Source organism: Bombus fervidus, chromosome 14 (genome assembly GCF_041682495.2).
Source record: "Bombus fervidus isolate BK054 chromosome 14, iyBomFerv1, whole genome shotgun sequence".
Taxonomy (NCBI): domain Eukaryota; kingdom Metazoa; phylum Arthropoda; class Insecta; order Hymenoptera; family Apidae; genus Bombus; species Bombus fervidus.
In genome coordinates this window covers 6,782,576-6,804,016 of record NC_091530.1, presented here as the reverse complement: position 1 = coordinate 6,804,016, position 21,441 = coordinate 6,782,576, and the positions used below count along the sequence as shown (strand labels likewise).

General features: G+C 37.7%; 1 protein-coding gene across 9 annotated transcripts in view; it reads right to left on the bottom strand.

Moving 5' to 3' along the window:
- LOC139994435 (uncharacterized) overlaps positions 1–21,441 on the bottom strand; it is a 136,457-nt gene that overhangs the window by 100,960 nt on the left and 14,056 nt on the right. Inside the window, exons 4-8 of one of the 9 annotated variants that reach the window (XM_072017051.1) lie at positions 19,211–19,300; positions 7,025–7,136; positions 5,556–5,628; positions 2,906–2,991; positions 850–991 (exon numbers count right to left, since the gene is read on the bottom strand). In XM_072017051.1, coding sequence (XP_071873152.1) covers positions 850–991; positions 2,906–2,991; positions 5,556–5,628; positions 7,025–7,136; positions 19,211–19,300 — 503 coding nt within the window. Of the gene's footprint in view, positions 1–849; positions 992–2,905; positions 2,992–5,555; positions 5,629–7,024; positions 7,137–7,895; positions 8,887–19,210; positions 19,301–21,441 lie in introns of those variants that run through there. The other 8 variants (XM_072017052.1, XM_072017053.1, XM_072017056.1 and 5 more) reach the window with 8 other exon arrangements.

Genomic DNA, 21,441 nt, shown 5'->3' with positions numbered 1-21,441 from the left:
ATATATCTTCCACTCGCTGGAACTTTGATTTCTTCCCTGCAAGAGTATCTACAAGCAGATCTGCATCTAGTAATCCTGTCTCAACTCTACCTAGAAAATTTCTGTTCTAAAACATTCTTGTTTCTACTTCTAGCAGAGATTTAGAAGGAAGTTGCAGTCGCCAAAAGTTTGGTTTCTTCCAAATAGGAATATATCTTCCACTCGCTGGAACTTTGATTTCTTCCCTGCAAGAGTATCTACAAGCAGATCTGCATCTAGTAATCCTGTCTCAACTCTACCTAGAAAATTTCTGTTCTAAAACATTTTTGTTTCTACTTCTAGCAAAGATTTAGAAGGAAGTTGCAGTTGCCAAAAGTTTGATTTCTTCCAAATAGGAATAAACCATCTACAAGTATAACCGTGTTTAATAATTCATCCATTCTAACTATATCTAAAAACTTGCTATTCTAAAAGATTTCTATTTTTCTATATAGAGTTTGGCAAGAAGAACGTATCTTGTTCCACTCGCTAAAAGTTTGTTTTCTTCCAAATAAGAGTAAATATCCACGAATCCACCTGTAGATATCCCCGTACATCTGTAGATCCCTTTAGCAAGCTTACTTGGACTCTACGTAAAAAACTTCCTATTGCAAAAACTTTCCCTTTCTACTTGTAAGAAAGGATGGGTCGGGGAAACCTTTTCTCGCTAAAAAGTTTGATTTCTTCCGAATAACAGCGAACGTCTAGAAGTAGAATTGCGTTTAGTAAACCCTAGCTTAACTCTGTCTAGAAAATTCCTATCCTAAAGAATTTCTATCTTTCTATTTGCCACAGAAATTGAAAGAAAAGAACGTATTTCATTCCACTCACTAAAAGCTTCGTTTCCTCTGGACAGGTCTGCTGTTTCTCGGCCGCGTCCTTCCCTTCCTTCGCTTCTTTCGTCTCTTTCACTATGCCCTTAGGTATGGTACCGTTGCTTAGCTTAGGAGTGAAGACGTTCGTGATCTGTTCCCTATGACAGAAACACCAAGACACATCAGATCGCGCGAGGAATCAACTTCCGACACACTAATGCCTCTCGCTAGGAGAACAGCGATGGTACGCGCGGTTGCATCGCAATGGAATATCAATCACGCCAATCGCAATTTCACGTATCCGGCTTGTAATTGTACTTCCCATCGCGGTATGCCGCGAGTTTTCACATTTCGCGTTACATTGCACGTCGCCACGGTCGAGCGTATAAGCTGATAAAAAGGTTGAGCATCTTTTTCGACCATCTGCTCGGTTATTTTAACAAATCAAAGCACTCGAACACGGCTAACACGTTGACACCGTGACGGTCGTCATCGGTGAACCGCGACGATGAATTTAATTTAATACAATTAAGAGAAGATAAATTGCGTCGATTAACAAATGCAAATGCGGTCGCAGAAAGAAGCGCGCAAATACCATACGGTACCTTGCGGAAATTAAACGTTGTACCGTAGCGTGTTTCCATCTATCGCGGCTCGCAGAATATACAAAATTCACGTGGACGCGTATTCGGACGAGCTGACGTTCTGACGAACGAGATACCCCAGAGAACTGTAACGCACAGGCTGATAAAAATTCGTACGTGTACATATTTGATTACATTGAGTTGGCAATATCACCTAATCACAAAATCCTCAATCACATAGTTACCATTCAATATAAAAAATATATCGTACATATTAACTTCAAGGATGGCTATTGTTTTGACTACTGTCAGTTCCTTGTTTGACGATCTCAAAAAAGGAAAAGAGGTCAGTACACCTGATCAAATAGTTGGCTATTTTACATTTCAATTCTCAAATTCTTAGATAAATGGTACATTGTTGGGTCACGGACGACTACAGCGATCTGTGTTCGATTACTCAAATTTAGAATGTTCAGTTTTATCGTGTACTTTATATTCCCGGTGATAGAGATTGGTAATAAAATTAAAGGAAAAACTCTACTAGAAAACTTTGACAAGCGTGTACTTAAAATGTGTGGCGAAAAGTAAGCGACGACGAGTATACTCGTGAAACGCAGAGTATGCGTGGCTGTTATAACGTAGAATTAAATTGTTTCATTTTTTGAATTTCATTAGCAACAGGGCTCGTCGTAACGCAAAATATTGCCATTTCTTCGCGACGAGAATACTCGTCAGAAACAGCCGACAGGTCGAATAACTTGATCGTAGATCGTCATGGTTCCTGGTGATCCAAGGATACCAGTTGAGAGTTACACATTTTTCCAGCACACCTGTGACCTCTCGCAGGACACTGAGTGAAAATCGCTGCGCCGATGTATGTGGCTCTTCACCGAGTTCGTCGGAACGTCGATATCGTTCGTTCGTTAAACGGCCGAATACGCGTTCACAGAAATCACAGACTGACACGTTGACTGGACGAAGTTGCGCGGCCGTTCGTTGAAAGTTACACGGCCAAGCGAAAAGTTGCGTGGGCAACTGAAATTATCTTCTTCTTAACGCGTTGAGAAGGTCGATAGCGCCAGCCTGGCGACACCCATCTCCGGAAACAATCAGGATAACATCACCGTGGTGACATCCGCGCTAAACGAGTCGAACAAGCTGGAAAATTAGTATTTTTGGCAAACTTTCAGGTTCAACACTCGACCGTGCGCCCGCGGACTGTCGACCTCGTCGATTTCTCGTCCGATCGAAACCGTTAAGCTTCCGTCCCGAATAAAAACGCCGTTGTACGCGATTACGTCTCGATTGTCTACGCTGCGCGATGTTTTAGATGCTCGTGAAATCCACGCGTGCAAGAAAGAGAAAGAAAAAACGAAGAAGACGTTACAAGAGGCAGGCAGAACGATAGAAACGGGGAACAAAGAATGGAAACGATTAACGATGGAATAACGGATGGAAGAGAAACGGCAAGAATGAAATGCCACTTACTTGTCGACAAGCGTCACGGTAATTTGGTTGCCCGTCACATTTTTGCTCGCGCTGTCCCCGCTCGTGGACGCGACTGCCTCGTTGATCTGCACACACAGCAAACATCGAACAATCAGCTGGTTTGCCTCTACCGGACGACCGCTGTTCCTCGCGAAAACAAAAGAATTCCCAACGACACTTCCCTATCGATGCATTCATTTTCCTCTACTCCCCCATTTCTCTCTCTCTCTCTCTCTCTCTCTCTCTCTCTCTCTCTCTCTCTCTCTCTCTCTCTCTCGTCACGGTTTTATTGGAACGAGAAACAATCCATTCGATGACCACATTTTGTACAAAGTACAAGTGGAGCGTTTTGTAGGACGTTTGTGCAATTTTGAATTTTTTTATGAATGTTTATAAATGTCAGTTAAATATATAAATTTATCCTGTGTATTAGATATTGTGTCTATGAGAACATCGCTTTTAATATTCTACACAACTTTACGTATCGCGTGAATAGCTGACGAGCTTAGATAAAATCTATGTACCGTCGTTTTAATTCAAATAAGCGTAATCTGGTGAAACGGTGGTTTCGAGAGAAACGACTTTTAGTATTTGACAACCTCGACATCCGTTTAATATACCACCCGAGATTTAACTATCATGTGTATCTTCAGTTTCGATGCAGACACGGTCTTCTCATTTAATATGCATAAAGATGAACCGCTAACTCTTGTGCCAACTGGCAGCAATGACTTGATTTAAGCGAAAGTTGCAGATACGCTCTTCTGGCTTGAACACGGCGGTACGAGCCTTTTGATTGCGGCTAGAAACACATAAACGTCCCAACATCGAACAGACCTACTTAATACCAGGTAATTCATCGTGTCTCCAACCAGAACCAATTTTCATCCACCTGCAATTATTACTCTTTTATACCACTCATTCGTACCAAAGGATGCTAACTTAATTACTCTTATTGTTCCTTTCGTTTTATAAGTAAATGGTAGATGCACAACATTTTTTCTTATTTTATTGAATTACCTATGATCCATTTTATTCTATTTCTACAAAATGGATCCATAAGAAAATCCATAAAATAATTTAAAATAAGAAATGTCGCGCGCCTATTATTTCACTTATGAAACAAAAGAAACTTTTGGGACAATCTAATACATTTATCGATATCTACTGACTGAATTGCCCGAGGCAAGGACCAAGGGCGTCAAACGAATCAAAGAATTTCATTCGAAAGCCTCACATTCGCACAAGGTCTCTCTGCAAGTATTCGAATAGTTTCGTCAGCTTGTGCGGATACACAGGTAATTTAGAAACGAGGGAAAAAGAAGGAAAACTCTGACAACGGTTTCGGGGTCGCAACCTGTGGAACATACGTGGGTACAGCAACGTACATACACGAGCTGCATCGAACCAAGGACGCGCATGATCGTGTGGCCACCGCTCACTGCGCTCGTTTACTTTTGCATTCCGCATATTACGAGCAACCGCCGTGACGATTTTCCCTGTCAATCGACTCGTTCGTTTCAGAGTTAGTTCGATGGATTATTTAAATCATAGTGAACGTCGTTGGTTCGCGAATACGTCCCTGATTAGAATGTCCGATAGATGCCAAAGGAGCACGCGAATGGAATAGGAACTAATTGTTTGAATACAATGGAGACAACCAAGCGATCGGCCACTTTATCTCGGCGATGTTCATCGTGCATGGGCACAGGAATTGGCTCTAATCGAGCCGCCATCGATTAACCATTTATCCACGCGATCGCTTCTCCAACCCAACCCCCATTATCTTTCGACCTATTTCTTTTGGTTTTATTGCGGGAAACAGGAGAGAAAGAGAGAGAGAGAAGATGATTAATCCGTTAACCGGGATGGACGAATTAACTCGTCGCTGGGCTTCACGATCTCTCGAAATGTGGCTGACGAAAATATTCCAATATTCGTATTTACAAATATGACGTTAGACGCAGACTGCGGGTATTTAAGCGCGTTTATGTTCTTAATATAATTATGGGAATGAAACATATACATAGACAGAGAAGTTTTTCTAATTTCCTTACGTGTAACAATAAATATTATTAATTCTATCTATTTGTACATCTGTGTCTATGTAGATGTATCTATATATACATCAGATTTGTCACATTTCCGCGAACGTAATTAAAGAATATTATAAGCTAATGGAGACGCTTTATACGAATATCTTTTTACGTTAGACACATGCTGTGTAATGAGCTTTAGCGCGCTAAAATTCGTCATGAATACGCAAGTAAACATCCACAGTCTACTCTTCTAAATAAACTGCTTATTCTGCATTCATAATCGCGTTCATCCTTCGCTCTTTTTAATCTGCCTTCTTATTGGAACTTGTAGTCTCTATGCAAGCTCACGATGCTTCCAAACTTTTCGCCGCTCATCTACGCCCTGGAAGATCTAGAGATCGACGTGGAGTTTAATTTAAGAGCTAACGCATTAACCGCGGAGCCAAAGTGTCGTGGCTGTTCAGCGTGAGCGGAGCGTGGTTGAACGTCGACGACAGCCAACGTGGCGTCAATCACATCCGGAAGAACCACCGACCAAGCCACGATACCACCGTGGGCTCATCCGCACTCAAAGTTCTATTAATACGTTAAAATGAGACAAGTTGCTGTACCTCTTTGTCCAGAATATCGCACGGCTGGAACCTCCAGTGAGACGTGAGCCGCTTAAATCGTTCCTTTGCACGCCTGCAACAAAATCATGCACGTTTCATTATCGTCATCGAATACGTCATCTTCGTGAGCGCACGAACATTAAAGAACACATCGCAGATAAATAGCCTAAAATTAGAAGGTGGAACGTTCAGGTTGCAGGAAGTGCCACTGAACTTCGGTTAGGAGTCACGCCAACATTCCGCTCTTCAAACAATGAACGTCAACCGCGTGTTGTACGACGATGCAGAAGAGTATTTTAAGCTCGAACGTTAAGTCAAAGATTAGCGTGAAAGGTATTCAGTTGGGAAACGTGTAATTACATTGGCGGAGAGGAAAATCGCGCGCTGATCCACGCAAGCTAGTTCTTTCACGCTGAATGAAGCTTCATCGAGAATTTCATCAATATGTAAATGAAGTTATGATTAAAAAAAGAAGCGACTAATCGATGATATAGCACCACCTTCCCTTGGCAAATTTCTCTTAGTCGCTTCATTCTCTGAACTAATGCTGGCAACTAAGTGATTGCGGATTTTGTCATTAGGTGGTACTGACAAAATCCGCAACCACTTAGTTGCCAACCCAATAATAAGTAGCAAAGTAATATAGCACCACCTTGCCTTGGAAAATTTCTCTTAGTCGCTTCATTCTCTGAATTAATGTTGACAATTAAGTGATTGCGGATTTTGTCAATACCATCTAATGACATGCAAATTGTGTCAATACCATCTAATGACAAAATTCACAACCACTTAGTTGCCAACCCAATAGTAAGTAGCAAAGTAATATAGCACCACCTTCCCTTGGCAAATTTCTCTTAGTCGCTTCATTCTCTGAATTAATGTTGGCAATTAAGTAATTGCGGATTTTGTCAATACCATTTAATGACAAAATTCGCAACCACTTAGTTGCCAACCGAATAGTAAGTAGCAAAGTAATATAGCACCACCTTCCCTTGGCAAATTTCTCTTAGTCGCTTCCTTCTCTGAACTAATGCTGGCAACTAAGTGATTGCAGATTTTGTCATTAGGTGGTATTGACAAAACCCGCAACCACTTAGTTGTCAACTCAATAATAAGTAGCAAAGTAATATAGCACCACCTTCCCTTAGAAAATTTCTCTTAGTCGCTTCCTTCTCTGAACTAATGCTGGCAACTAAGTGATTGCGGATTTTGTCAATACCATCTAATGACATGCAGATTGTGTCAATACCATCTAATGACAAAATTCGCAACCACTTAGTTACCAACCCAATAGTAAGTAGCAAAGTAATATAGCACCACCTTCCCTTGGCAAATTTCTCTTAGTCGCTTCATTCTCTGAATTAATGTTGACAATTAAGTGATTGCGGATTTTGTCATTAGGTGGTACTGACAAAATCCGCAACCACTTAGTTGTCAACCGAATAGTAAGTAACACAGTAATTAATTACCTTTCGATGGCGATGACCCAAGCTTCTTGCACCAGACCAGAGCTGAACTCGTCCGGCACTACTGTCAACAATTTCAAAGCAATTAGTCCATCTTCCTTCCTTTCGCCTAATTCTACTTTCAAATAAACACACGAACAATAAACACGCGATTCGGCTGAACCAAATAGCGCGTCGTTTATCGGACTACGGTTAATTGTCGCAACGAATCAAAGACACGGAGAAAACAACACAGATACAGTGTATGGTATATTTTTTCTTCTAGAAATCGATCAAATGAAACAAAAACGATGAAACGTTTCATTGCTCGAGCCGCAGATGTTCGTACATTTATATTGGGTTGGCAACTAAGAGATTGCGGATTTTGTCATTAGATGGTATTGACAAAACCCTCGATCATTTAGTTGCCAACCTAATAGAAAATGTGCAAGTGCAAGCGCGCATATAACGCGCGTAATATTCTCCGCAATATTACACTAACAGAGAAATACGAATTTGCATAAACGTACACAGTTTGTTTATTAACAGGATGCATCTGATACGCGAAAATATATAAAACATCCAAAGTATAGTATCTACTATAATTTGTAACAGCCAAGGGAAATGTTTCCTTAGGTTCCATGTCGTTTGTCGCGGTCATAAAAATATGAATTTGCATAAACATGCATAGTCTGTTTATTACTAATAGCATCGTCACAATAATGTCACGATAATATCGAAATAATATTAAAGCAATATAAAAATACGATAAATATTAAAATAAAATTTTCACACGGAGCTGAAATTTCATTAACGATAGTCTTTAAAGATTAACAACCATTGCAAAACTAAACCAACGAATTCCTATTTTCGCCAACGCGAACCACGCAAGTACCATTGTCAAAATCCACGTCGTCGTCTGTCTCCTCGTCGTCTATGAATTTGATGGTAGACAGGTCAAAGTGCGTCGCGACGTCCTCCGGTTGTTCGTCGCTCGTCGCAAACTCGATGGACTTGGGTACATCGTCGACTATGGATTCGTCGACGACGAACGTTTGTCCATCGGCTCCCGAACGGGACGAGCATCCGCACAGGAGCATCCTGCGGAAGAACTTGGACATGTTCCTCAAGGGACTACTCTGGAGGAGTGGAAGCTACTTGCAGTGGATGTGCTCATATTTCTCCAGCTTCGAATAGAACGATTTTCGGTGACGTCAAAGCTTGTACAAAGTTTCAGGATCGTCTATAGCAAACTCTGGAATTTCTCCGAGCTTGGCGAATTTTCACATTTTTATCTTCGAATTTCTACGAAGGCGCGGCATTTTACGAAGACTTGAAGCTTCTCGCAATCGCCAAATGTTGCTGGATCGGCGAATTTTTCTACGGTCGTTGTATTTCCACGAAAACACAGGATACCAGGAGAGCTTTAAATTTTACGAAATCGTCTTTTCCATGTCTGTCGAGGTCTTCGAAAGTCGCCACGTTTTTACAGAAGCGCAGAACCTCGCGAACACTGCGAATCTCCGCAAATTCCTAAACTTCCAAATATCCGGAAATCGACGAAATCGCCAAAATTTTCCGCGTTTCTTCGCACACTGGCAAAGTCACCGAAACTTTACGAAATCTCCGACATTTTCGAAATTGCTCGTCATTGGCGAATTTTCTCGGATCACGAAATTTTTCCCACAGCAAGAAAATTTCCCGAGATCTGTGTACTTGCACGAGATCGCTCGATATTTCAGTGTCACCGTAATTTTCCAACATCGGCACCGGCTTCTTCTCTTCGAATCCCGGGAATTTGTTATCGCGAAATTGGATGGAACTGCAGGACGCGACGAGACAGACGGAAAGGAAAAGCGACGTGTCCCGAGCCGCACGTGTCGCCGAACCATAGAAAATAAACTCGGTCCAGGGCTGAGAATGGATGGCACCGCGAGCTTACCAACCAAGAGGTTTATATTTGGAGTCGCACATTGGCATCGGCGGTAAAAATGAAGCGGCAGAGCCGGCTTCTAGGCGCTTTACGCCAATGCCAATGAATCCATTAACGTGTAATAAATCATCGGCAAATTAATCAGTTGGACGTAGCCTGTCGAATATTTCGCACGAAATTACCGAATAATGTGGAACGACGCGGATCAAACGACGCGCGCAAATGAAATACCGCGTTAATCTCTCCGGCGATAACGAGATGATTTGATCAACGTGTTTGATACGTTACTTCTTTAATCGCATTAGTAAGTCGAATAACGGTACGAGTAATTTAGAAATGACGTTATTAATAATATAAATGGAAAAAACGAGCGTTCTCAGCAGCGAGAGAAAAATTCGATCCTCGCAGAATTCTAATAGTCATTTTTTATTACATAATTTTTACTTCGCTTATGTAGTGAAATAAATATCGTTAATTGTTAAGCTTGCTGACTAAAAAGTAAGTGAATTAATAACAATATTCAATTAAATTGAATTTTTATATTAATAGCAATCATTATATTTTCCAAATTATATTGATTAATTCCATCATGAATTATAATAATTTTTAAATTACTTATTTAATGGATTTAAAATAATTAGAATAAATAAATATATTTCAAATATTTATATATTTTTAAGAATTATAATTTATATTATAACATTAAATTTATTTTGATCAATACCATATATTTTTACTTCAAATGGACATTTATTATTTAATTTATAAATAGAATTTTCTATATGATTGAGATTTATTATTTATACAGCTATTAATTTTCCTACAAAAAACCTTAGACATTTAGTTCCTCTTAATTCACCAAATTTTTTAATAAATTTTATAGTAATTATTCAATTAATTAGACTTATTATTCGCCCTGAAACATTGTCTATTCGTTTATCAGCAAACTTAATTTCATATAATACGAGTCCAATGCGTTTCATTCTACGCGTTGGAAGTGTACGAACAAGGCTGAGCCATAACTTATCTATCTATATATATGTAATATGTACCATCTGTGTTGTTATATCGTCGTTAAATCAATGGTGTTGACAATACGTGAAAACGAAAGCTCGTTCTTCGAACGTTTGAAAACGTAATTCTTTCTGGTCTTGTGTTCTTGCTCGTCGATTTGATCGTTTTTAACATTTAACACTTTGATTGCCACGTTGACCGGCCACGGTTTCTCCTGTGACGCCATGATGGTCATTGATGACCAGAGCGCTTCAACTTCTTACAATTGTAAAGATTGTATGAAAATTGACAGTTAGGGCATTTTGAATATAACCTATAAATAGAAGATACTTTGAGAGAAAAAGTGCCCCATTGAACAATTAAACATTTTTATTACAACATTGATAAAAAGAAATGAGAACAGATCTTGCATCTAACGGTGCACTGTGTTTGCATCCATATCTTTGAGGGATAATCTACGAATATTATTATAAACACAGCTTAGAAAATAATCGTAAATGCTGCTTTATAACCATATATATAATTGAGGTTAGAAGTGTGCACATACCTTACTATTATATATAGAACGAGCAAATACCGTTTACTAATATCTTGTACACGTTTCAACAATATATTCTGCACGTTTTGCTTACGACGAAATAACGAATGCGAATGGTTTGTTGAAATAAACGAAGCCTTGTTATAATACGTCGCTGTCAACTGCTACCAGGGCGCCATGGTGGTCACCTGTGACCACCAATAAGATAAACGGTGCATTGGAGAAGAACGTTATCTTACGTCGTCAATTTATTATTATTTTGCCATTATATGCTTTGAATAATAAAAATACTGCCGTGGAGTCATGAGCGAAACATGTGATTTCGGCGTGGCAGTCAAAGTGTTAACTACTTATTTTTTAAAAATGTACTATAATCTGGTATCTCTTTTATTTCGTTTGGCATCGTTTTTTTTTCTTTTTTTTTATTGATTATTTGTTTAAATTTTTACAATTTGTCCAGAAGGACATTTGGTAAAATATTATAGCTTAAAGAATAAAAATATAGCATGTGGATGGTTACCCCCAGCGGGGTTCCATCTTCTAGGTTGCCTATTGCATCTCTATTGCGAGGTCTGCGGGATGCTTCCTCTTCAGTCTTCTTTCTATTTTGGTTTTATTTGTTTCAGCAACCAGCTGGTTTAGGTGTGCTACAAGTCTTTCTTTGTACTTTTTTGCGTATCTAGCGATTTTCTCTTTGACTGTTGGAATTTTTAGATCTTTTCGTAGGTCTTCATTTCTGACGTACCATGGAGCGTTAACTATTGTCCTTAAAATTTTTGCTTGCTCTATTTCTATTTTACTTATGTGACTCATTGCTGCCGTCCCCCATAGTGGGAGTTTGGCATCGTGAACGAAATTTAATTTCCGAAGACTAAAGACGTTTGAAAAGATTTTACGCGTGACGTGGGGTTGCAAGCAGTCACCGTGTCAACTCTTATTACAAAAAGACAACATTGTAATCATTTTGTTCGCGAGACTAAAGATTTTATCGTAGCGCGACCCTTCGCGTTTTTAGATGTATAGTTTCGCCCTTGGTGCAAGCTTATCACGTCGTAGAAACTAGTTTCAGAGGAACAGCCGCTGACCCGGAAACAAATTCCAGTCAGCAGAATTTTCATTACTTTCCTGGGATACGATGTTCACGAGCCAACGAGCCTGCCCTGGAATAATGGAATCGCTAGTATTAAATTCGCCACGATACATCGGCCAAATTATGTCCACCGTGTCTTATCTTGCGAACGATCGAGCTATACTTGCTATAGTTTCAAGATAAACTGAGAAACTAAATCCGCTTTCGATAATTAATTCAACCCTAGAATTAATCCACGTCGCCAGAAATACATCGCTATAGTCGTGCTATTATCATTTTTCGTCGGTTCTTCGTTTCAATCTTCCCATAATCTTGACGATCGTGACAAGAGATGACGAAATAAAAACACCTATAATTCTTTTCCTTATCTTGTCTTGCGTCTTATCTATCAAAAACGAAGAAACACGTACGATCTATCCTATCGTTTAGTATTATATTGTTTTATTGAATTATGATCCATTTTGTTCCCATAGAACATGCATCATATTATTTTATTAAATTATGATCCATTATGTTCCAACAGAACATGCATCATATTATCTTATCGAATTATGATCCATTTTGTTCCCATAGAACATGCATCATAATATTTTATTAAATTATGATCCATTTTGTTCTCATAGAACATGTATCATATTATCTTATCGAATTATAATCCATTTTGTTCGCATAGAACATGCATCGTATTACTTTATCGAATTATGTATGATGCATTATGTTCCAACAGAACATGCACCATATTACTTTATCGAATTATGTATGATCCATTATGTTCCAACAGAACATGCATCATATTATTTTATCGAATTATGATCCATTTTGTTCCCATAGAATATGCATCATATTATTTTATTAAATTATGATCCATTTTGTTCTCATAGAACATGTATCATATTATCTTATCGAATTATGATCCATTTTGTTCGCATAGAACATGCATCGTATTACTTTATCGAATTATGATCCATTTTGTTCCCATAGAACATGTATCATATTATCTTATCGAATTATGATCCATTTTGTTCGCATAGAACATGCATCGTATTATTTTAATAAATTATGATCCATATTGTTCGCATAGAATATGCATCATTACTGTATCGAATTATGTATGATCCATTATGTTCCAACAGAACATGCATCATATTATCTTATCGAATTATGATCCATTTTGTTCGCATAGAACATGCATCGTGTTACTTTATCGAATAATATATGATGCATTATGTTCCAACAGAACATGCATCATATTATCTTATTGAATTATGATCCACTTTGTTCCCATAGAATATGCATCATATTATTTTATTAAATTATGATCCATTTTGTTCTCATAGAACATGCATCGTGTTACTTTATCGAATTATGTATGATCCATTATGTTCCAACAGAACATGCATCATACATAATTCGATAAAATAATATAAAACAAAAAATAGCGTGTAGTATAATTTCCTTATAAAACGAAAGAAACCTTCGCGACAAGTGTGTGAGACACTGTGCTCAAAGTAGCAGAATATCGCTAAGTTATGATATATGAAAATACAATATACGAACCAATGTATCAAATAACGTTCTTCATAAGAGTTACCAAGAAGAAATATATAGCCTAACCGGTACCAATGTAACTCGAGCTCGATGAAGTTGCCACGCCGAAATGCGAAATTGTAGAAAAAACAAACAGCCGCTTGACCCGCGATTCGTCTACGTTTGTTCAAACAAAATTTTCGTTCATCTACCGTTCGAAGGCAAGTTATCGCCAAAGGAGAACTAAAAAAAATTTCCCATCCGCTTCCATTATCTTCTCATTAACTTTTCCATTAATTCTTAAGTAGAATATGATTGTCCACGATTTCTACACGTTCGTTCACCCAGAATTTTCGTTTGTCTACGCTTTAAAAAAAATAAAAGAGAAATGTTACCAATCTTTTTAAATTTTCATTTAGTCATAACGTTGTTTCAAAGGACGGACGAACGAAAAAATTTATCCATCCGGTTGAACGAACTTGAACGAACGAATACAATTCATTTTTTACAGAAATTCGCAGTTGGGGATGCTAATTTCTGCCGGCTTGCTACTGGTACTTCCTTATCACCAGGAAACAGTATTCAATTACGCTGATAACATCGACAAATACGAACGATCTATCTGCTACGCATAAAACGAAGAAAGCCATATCAAATTTGGCAAGCTTTCTCGCCTAATAACTTTTGAACTGGAAGATTGCTAAATTTAAAATTGACGTTGTTCAACTGTATTCTACAAATATACTATTCTCAGTAAATACAAGATTCGATCAAAATATCTTGCCTTCCCAGAGATAAAGTTCACGTAGAAACGTAATTAAGTATTTTGATTAATTATTATTCTAATTATTATCGTTCAAATCGTAATAATTCATTATATATTGAATATCTAGCTACTTATCGTAAATAGACAATTCTAGCGTTAAATCTGCTATTTAATTTGTGGCGGGCAGATGAGCTCGTAATTTTCAGGAACGAGAGCCTTCCAACAAGGCGGATGTTCCTGCACACGCGGAATCCACGCGCAATTTACACGTGAAGATTTGCAGGCGCGTTCATTTAGAACAAAGAATGATGTCATCATTCGCGCGTCCAGAGACAAAGCCGTGCATACCACTGTCAACGTCGTAAATACACCATGAAATCGTGGAAAGAGCAGCAGTTTCGTCAGAGACATATACTATACTATACAGATTTCATATATCTTTTATCGTGCCATTTGATCGATAAAACAGAAGATCTGTCATGATATCCGGAAAAATCAATCTTCGAAGACTCAACGTTGTGCAGTTTGCATAAAAGCAAATCTTAACGCTTTGCCGACCGCTAACGATTCAATAGCATTTCCGGTCCGATCGGCACCTCAGGCGCAGATTCTCCCTGGCGGTTTGTTTCCGTTTAGACTCTCCAATACCATTCTTTTCGTTCATCGCGAATGGTAAGTTTTTCAAATTGGTATAAAACTGTGAAAGCTTACAAAGCAACGCAACTGACGCAACTGAACAAGGTACCTTAGTACTAAATAGCAAATTACTGCTCAAATAATGAGAAAGATTGTCGGCAACAAAAAAACAATTAATAGGCTAATTAATACTAATAGATGCTACGCTTTGACGTTAGCCACAAGACCGAGAAACGATGTTATTCGCAATTTTACGAAAACCTTTCTTTAAAAAGCTGTCTTTCTTATGCTGATATTGATATTTGACTTATTATCATTCTATTAGGTCGTCCGAAAAGTTTCTTTCGTTTTATAAGGAAATAGTGGATGCGCAACATTTTCCGTTTTATATTATTTTATCGAATTACGTATGATCCATTTTGTTCTATCAAGACAAAGATTACAACGTTCGACAGATTAGGTTTCATGTTTGTATAAAGATGCGTTGTCGTAAAAGACGAGTCTGTAAAAGAAAGACTCTTTTCGGACAACCTAACACTATTATCGCTAATTGATAAAATAAATTTCCTGCTGCTACCCCAAACATCAGTCTCGGGAGACTCGATATTTCTAAATTCCCATAAGTGCCATTTACCAAATTTTCTCGTAGATATCGTTCGTGAAATTCTCAGAAACGTGAAATTTTACGAAAAACTTTCTTTCTTATACCGATGCTCCTTGATCCATTACTATTCCACCATTGCTGTTAATCGATAAAATAGAACATTTGCTATCGCAAAATACAGTCTTGAAAGGCTTTTAACATTGCGAAAGTTGGATAAATTTATCCGCCGAGAAACTTCGATATCTCGTGAAATTACGCTATCAAAGTTTCAGTCAATGTATAAAGCGAAAAACAGAGAATCCTAGAATAGTCGCCATCTGTTTATGAACATCTTGCATCAACGTTTCTAGCGAACACGCGACTTAATAGCAGGTGGATACATTTCAGGAAAACTCTGGAGAACAGTTGCAAGTGTATACGTGTGTATGCATTATCAGTAGCCGCGTAGATGGCGCGACTCGCCCTTGAAAAATAGTCTCGACGAGACACGAGGCGAGAAGAGGTTGCACTTTCTCCGAATCGTGGACCGACGTTCGAGCACGTTCTGGCCCGGCGCCAACTTCGCTCGAAAAGTGGAGGAGACACACCGCGATGAGCTCAAGTAAGTTATCCAATACGTCGCAACTAAGTTCGAAGATCGACCGAATAAATTCCAACTTTCTATGCGTATTTCGAGGAAAAGAAACGATTCTTCGGTTAAACGCGACAGAATCGAACCGTCTGTGAATATTTTGAGAAATGGAAAAGATAGTCGCAAGTAACCATGGAATTCTAGTCGTATAAGTTCGACTAAATCGTTTCCTTTTTTTTTTCCTTTTCTTTTTTGTCATTGAAATCCAACTGTTTTATTGTCATTTTCGCGCGTAATCAATCGATCACTTTGTCTCGTAAAGATACAAATAGAATATACAGTGTTTATGTCACTGATTTATTCTAAAATCGAGGTACCTGTAAATTGATTTTCGAAACTCACGAGTACGTTTATTCCGATGTTGGAAAACAGCTTGGCAAGGCCAAAGATTTCTCTAGTGGATTAGCAACTAAGTGATTGCGGATTTTGTCAATACCACCTAATGACAAAATCCGCGATCACTTAGTTGTCAACCTAATATAATGAACGGAACGCATCAGACAGAGAGCGGTCGAATAACACGCACGTGAGATGATTTACGAAAAAATAAATACAGGAAAATTCTTTCGTTGGGGGTTTAGTTCTCGAGAAAATCGAGTTTGAAAATTGATCAACTGTACTTGAACGTGACTAACTGCAGATTGGACAACGGTAAATGAGCGGCAGTAGGCTACTGTACGTCCAAAGAGAAGCGACAAATGTAAAATGAAATGTTTTCGCAAGACTAGGCTCATGTTTGAAATTTGGAAAATCCAGCATACCCGCGTACTATTTTTGATTTTTGAATACGTTCAAACTTACATTTTACATTTTACCGTAGAATTTTTAACTTAATGCAAAATTGTGGCGCGTAGAATTGCCAGCTGCTGACCGTTTACTCGTAAACCTAAATTAGCCAAGTTGCAGTATACTTGACAAATTTGCAAACTCAGTTTCCTTGAAATTCGAAACTCAGGACGAACAAATTTTATTCCAAATCTTCTTCGTGCTTCTGCATAGGAAATTACCTCGCATCTACTTGTACGAGCAGCCTTCGAATTTTATAAAGTTAGCCATCGCCGTTGCATTTGATTCGAATTTATAGGCACGCGTTGAACTTGATCCCATCGCTACACGTTCAACGAAGCTGGGAAGCAACTGTGGCGAATTTTCTTGGCGAATGCATCGGCCTTGGGACGAGGGTTCGTGTGCACCGAGCGGATAAATTCGCGCGTTAACTCCACGAGCTTCTGTATCGTGAGCATGCGACCGCGATCTTCAGCTACTCAACTTGATTGCCTTCTGCCGCAGAGAAAAGGATAATAGATTTTTCCATCGAGCTTCGTCGATGCTTCTTCCTAGATTATCCGACATTCGAAAACGTATACATACGCTGCTCCGTGTCGCCTTAGATTACGAACATAATGGACCCGCTTGCTGACAAACGCAGCGTTCTGAGTACCTCGGAACAATCAAACATATAGAGCAGATTTTTAATATCAAAAGGTTATACGGTAGATTCTAGACATCGAAATAACGAAGAAATAATCGTGTGCAAAAGTATCGATCGAGGCTTATTTTTCAATTTACGTGGAAGAAATTCGTTGATCGAAAAAGTAAATCAATTTAAACGAGGAAATGTTTAGCGATGTCACAGTCAAATTGTTCATCGTGAAATATAAAAGAAAAGGAATAAAATTATATTTAACACTAGAACTACCGCACCAATCAAATTGGCTAGTTTTACAATTTTATTTTAAATTTCCTATTTCGTTTTATATTTTTTTTTTTTTTTCGCAATGATGTAACGACTTTCGCAACGATAACTAAAAGAATAATATAATGAATTTTATTTTGTCTTTTAAGTATTCAAATTCAAAATAATTTTGCATCAAGGCTACTTATACCAATAGCAGTAAAAATGACTGGTATTTGTCAAAGTGTAAAAGGGTCCTGCAATCTGTTTATCGAACCCAATTAACCAGTTTCCTCGTTTCGTACAACTTGCCACGCGTTTTTAAAATTTGTACCGCGTATCGTTCGATACGACGATATCAGTTATCAGGAAAATTGCGGATCGATCGCTAGATCGCTAGATGCTAACGCTAGAAATAGCACACCAGTGAAAACGACTGGTTCTACAATTTTATAAACGTGCCAACCTTCGTTTAGGGATCAGTTTAGGGAACATCGTTAATAATACTAAAAATGTACCACGTAACATGGAATTGCTTCTGTAAGAAAGTAATAAATCGATAAATATAAAAATATTCTATTACACATTTTTTAAAGACCAGCCATTTTCACTGGTTTTGGTAGAAATAGCTTCGTGTTAACTATCGGTAGTTCTAGCGTTAAGATTACGAAAGATCAAGAGCAGATTTATTGGAAATAATACTCGGCGTATCGAGCGTAAAAAAGTTGAACTATTTCTTCGTTCAATTACGTGTTCTTATTAGCGGTAATTCATTAAGCATTCCAAGACACGTCGAACGAGGTAACTCGAGCGTGTGTTCGAACTACAATTTATCATTTGACGAACATCAACAATAGTCAGGCGAAGCTTTGAAGCAAGTACCTACGCTTGTCTATCTGTGTCACAGTGTTTGCAGGAACTTTGCCTCAGAGAACTACGTTTCACGAACATTTTCGCGAACATGCAAATAAATGGCAAACAGGAGACGAACAGTTGGCAAACACCACGGTGGAGGCGCATCGTGAAAACAACTTTCGAAACGTTGTTGATAAAGATCGTTTTCTTGGAAAATCCAGTTAACGATCCTTTCATTATCGTCGATCAAAGAAGAATTTGAAACGATGGAAAGTTATTCCCCCGGCTCTTACAGACTATCGAGTAAATGAAATTTCATAGTCGCGTGAATTTTGTTTCTAATATTCTCATCGAGTAAAAATGCTACGTTAGTTCAAGGTGGCTCAAGGTTCATTTTTTCGTACGCTCCTGCGTTCTTGCCAATTTCAAAAATCATTGAATCAATTTCTTTTTTTTTTTTTTTTTCAAGCTTAACGCATTGCACGTTCTATTTTGATATATGAGAAGATACGAAGTCGCGACGTTATAGCATAGAAATAAAATAAGAAAGATTAATTTTCGTCCTCTAAGAACTGCTGAAACTCGATATTCCCTCCTTTTCCCATGGGACCTTCGTTTCTGATCATCGCGAACCATAAACAATTTCATATTTCGTTTAATAATCGTAATACCGAATAGCGGCAAAACATTTCAGTACAGTACCTAATATCATCGCGGTAATATCCAGCTGTGAATGGATAATTGCAGCGCGGTTTGTTACGCAATTTCCTATTTTTATGACGAGAGCTAAGAGAGATGGAACCTACGTAATTCCTTTTGTCCAGTACAACTTATAACAGGTATTGCACTTTGGAATATTCTACTGTACATTTACATGATCCTGTACATTGCGTGTATTCTATGCATCTTTGCATTTTTAAATCTGTACGTTGTAACAATACCGTAATACGCATTAGTATCGTAGATGAGTAAGAATCCGCGGTCCAACGATAATGAAACGATTAACCGCGTCTGTTTCGCGTCACTCGTATCTGAAACAAAAACGAACGTATTAAACCGAAACGCCAGCCAGGACAGCAGAAATTTTCTAGTAATAACGGGCTTTAAAAGGTTAACGCGAAACAAACGAACGGAACGAAATAAACGCGTAATTTTGCGCCGAGATCGTTTGCACGCTGTTCAACGCTACGTCTCCGTACGCTTGAGCTAGCGTAATCAAAAAATTCGCTAAATCTGGGTCAAATAACAGGCGACCTTTGCCATGTCGCGCTCGCTATGTTTGACAAAGCACCGTGAAAACGAGGGAAACGCGAAATTCTCAGGAGAAATTGTTGGAGGAAAGCCGCAAGTCCAGCCACGAAGGGACGAGTCACAAGTTCGCTGTGGACTTTGAAAACTTCTGCCCGTAGAGGAGATTAGAAAATGCAGATAACACGACGAGAGTAACCTGCTTAACGAGTGAAACGATTAACATTTTCTCCCACGATGAAGGCTCTCTAAAGTAAATCTCGCGGAAAATTACGTGCAGTCACGCTCGAACGTGCGTCGATGCCGATTTCGTCGAATTCGGGTCGAGCAAAACGGTGCCGTGACGAGCACGTTCTAATCGTAGCTACGATGATCGAAACAGTTCACCGGTATCCTTCGCTAATAGATTGGTACTAGATATTACAGATATTACTATTGCTTTAGGTATTGTAGTTATTAATATTAATACTTTGTATCTGTAATATCTAGAATATTAATGTTTCAAATATATAGATAAATATTAGTCTTGTGGATATTGTAGGTATTGGTTCTTTATAGCCATTAATATTTTAGGTATTGTAGCTGTTAATATTAATAGTTTGTATCTGTAATATCTAGAATATTAATGTTTCAAATAAATAGATAAATATTAGTCTTGTAGATATTGTAGGTATTGGTTCTTTATAGCTATTAATATTTTAGGTATTGTAACTGTTAATATTAATACTTTGTATCTGTAATATCTAGAATATTAAAGTTTTAAATAAATAGATAAATATTAGTTTTGTAGATATTGTAGGCATTGGTTCTTTACAGCTATTAATATTTTAGGTATTGTAGCTGTTAATATTAATACTTTGTATCTGTAATATCTAGAATATTAATATTTCAAATATGTAAATAAATATTAGTCTTGTAGATATTGTAAGTGTTGGTTCTTTACAGCTATTAATATTTTAGATATTGTAGCTGTTAATATTAATACTTTGTATCTGTAATATCTAGAATATTAATGTTTCAAACAAATAGATAAATATTAGTTTTGTAGATATTGTAGGCATTGGTTCTTTACAGCTATTAATATTTTAGGTATTGTAGCTGTTAATATTAATACTTTGTATCTGCAATACCTAGAATATTAATGTTTCAAACAAATAGATAAATATTAATATTGTAAATATATAGATAAATATTAGTATTGTAGATATTGTAGGTATTGGTACTTTACGTATTACAGCTATTAATATTTTAGGTATTGCATGTGACTATTAATATTGATATTTTGTATCTATAATACTTGAAATATTAAGTCCATCGCTAATTTGAGGTATAGAAGAATTTTAGATAGAAAGAAAACTCCTTTAGAAGGAGTAGGTTGATTTCTTCGCCGATTCTATGGAAATGTAATTAATTCAAAAATCCAGCGAAAGAATATGTAGCAAAAATGATAGAAAGAGTTCGTTAATTTTGTGTTCTCAAATAAATTCTAACGGATCATTTGGCAATTCTGTAATTCTACTAGAGAAGAATTCATTTATTAGAAGAATACAGAAATTCGAAACGGCCGACAAACGAAAGGGTTCGTTAGTTTCGTTTTCTTCGTTGATAATAAAATAACGAAGAATTTTACATTCTTTTCCTACAATCCTCGCATTCTATTAAATACAAAATATTCATATCATATACGTCCTGCGTCTTCGAATCGCGCATAAATACACAGAAATCCGCCATCTAAAGAAAAGCCATGGTACGCCCATTAATATCGCAACGATATCGATATCGTAACTCAATGTGAGAAAATAACTAACACGTAATGTGGGTGTCACGCGAATGCTTACGAGATTGTCGTGCAATGAGTGATTTGTGCTATTTGATTGTAAACGCTATACACACACACACACACACACACACACACACACACACA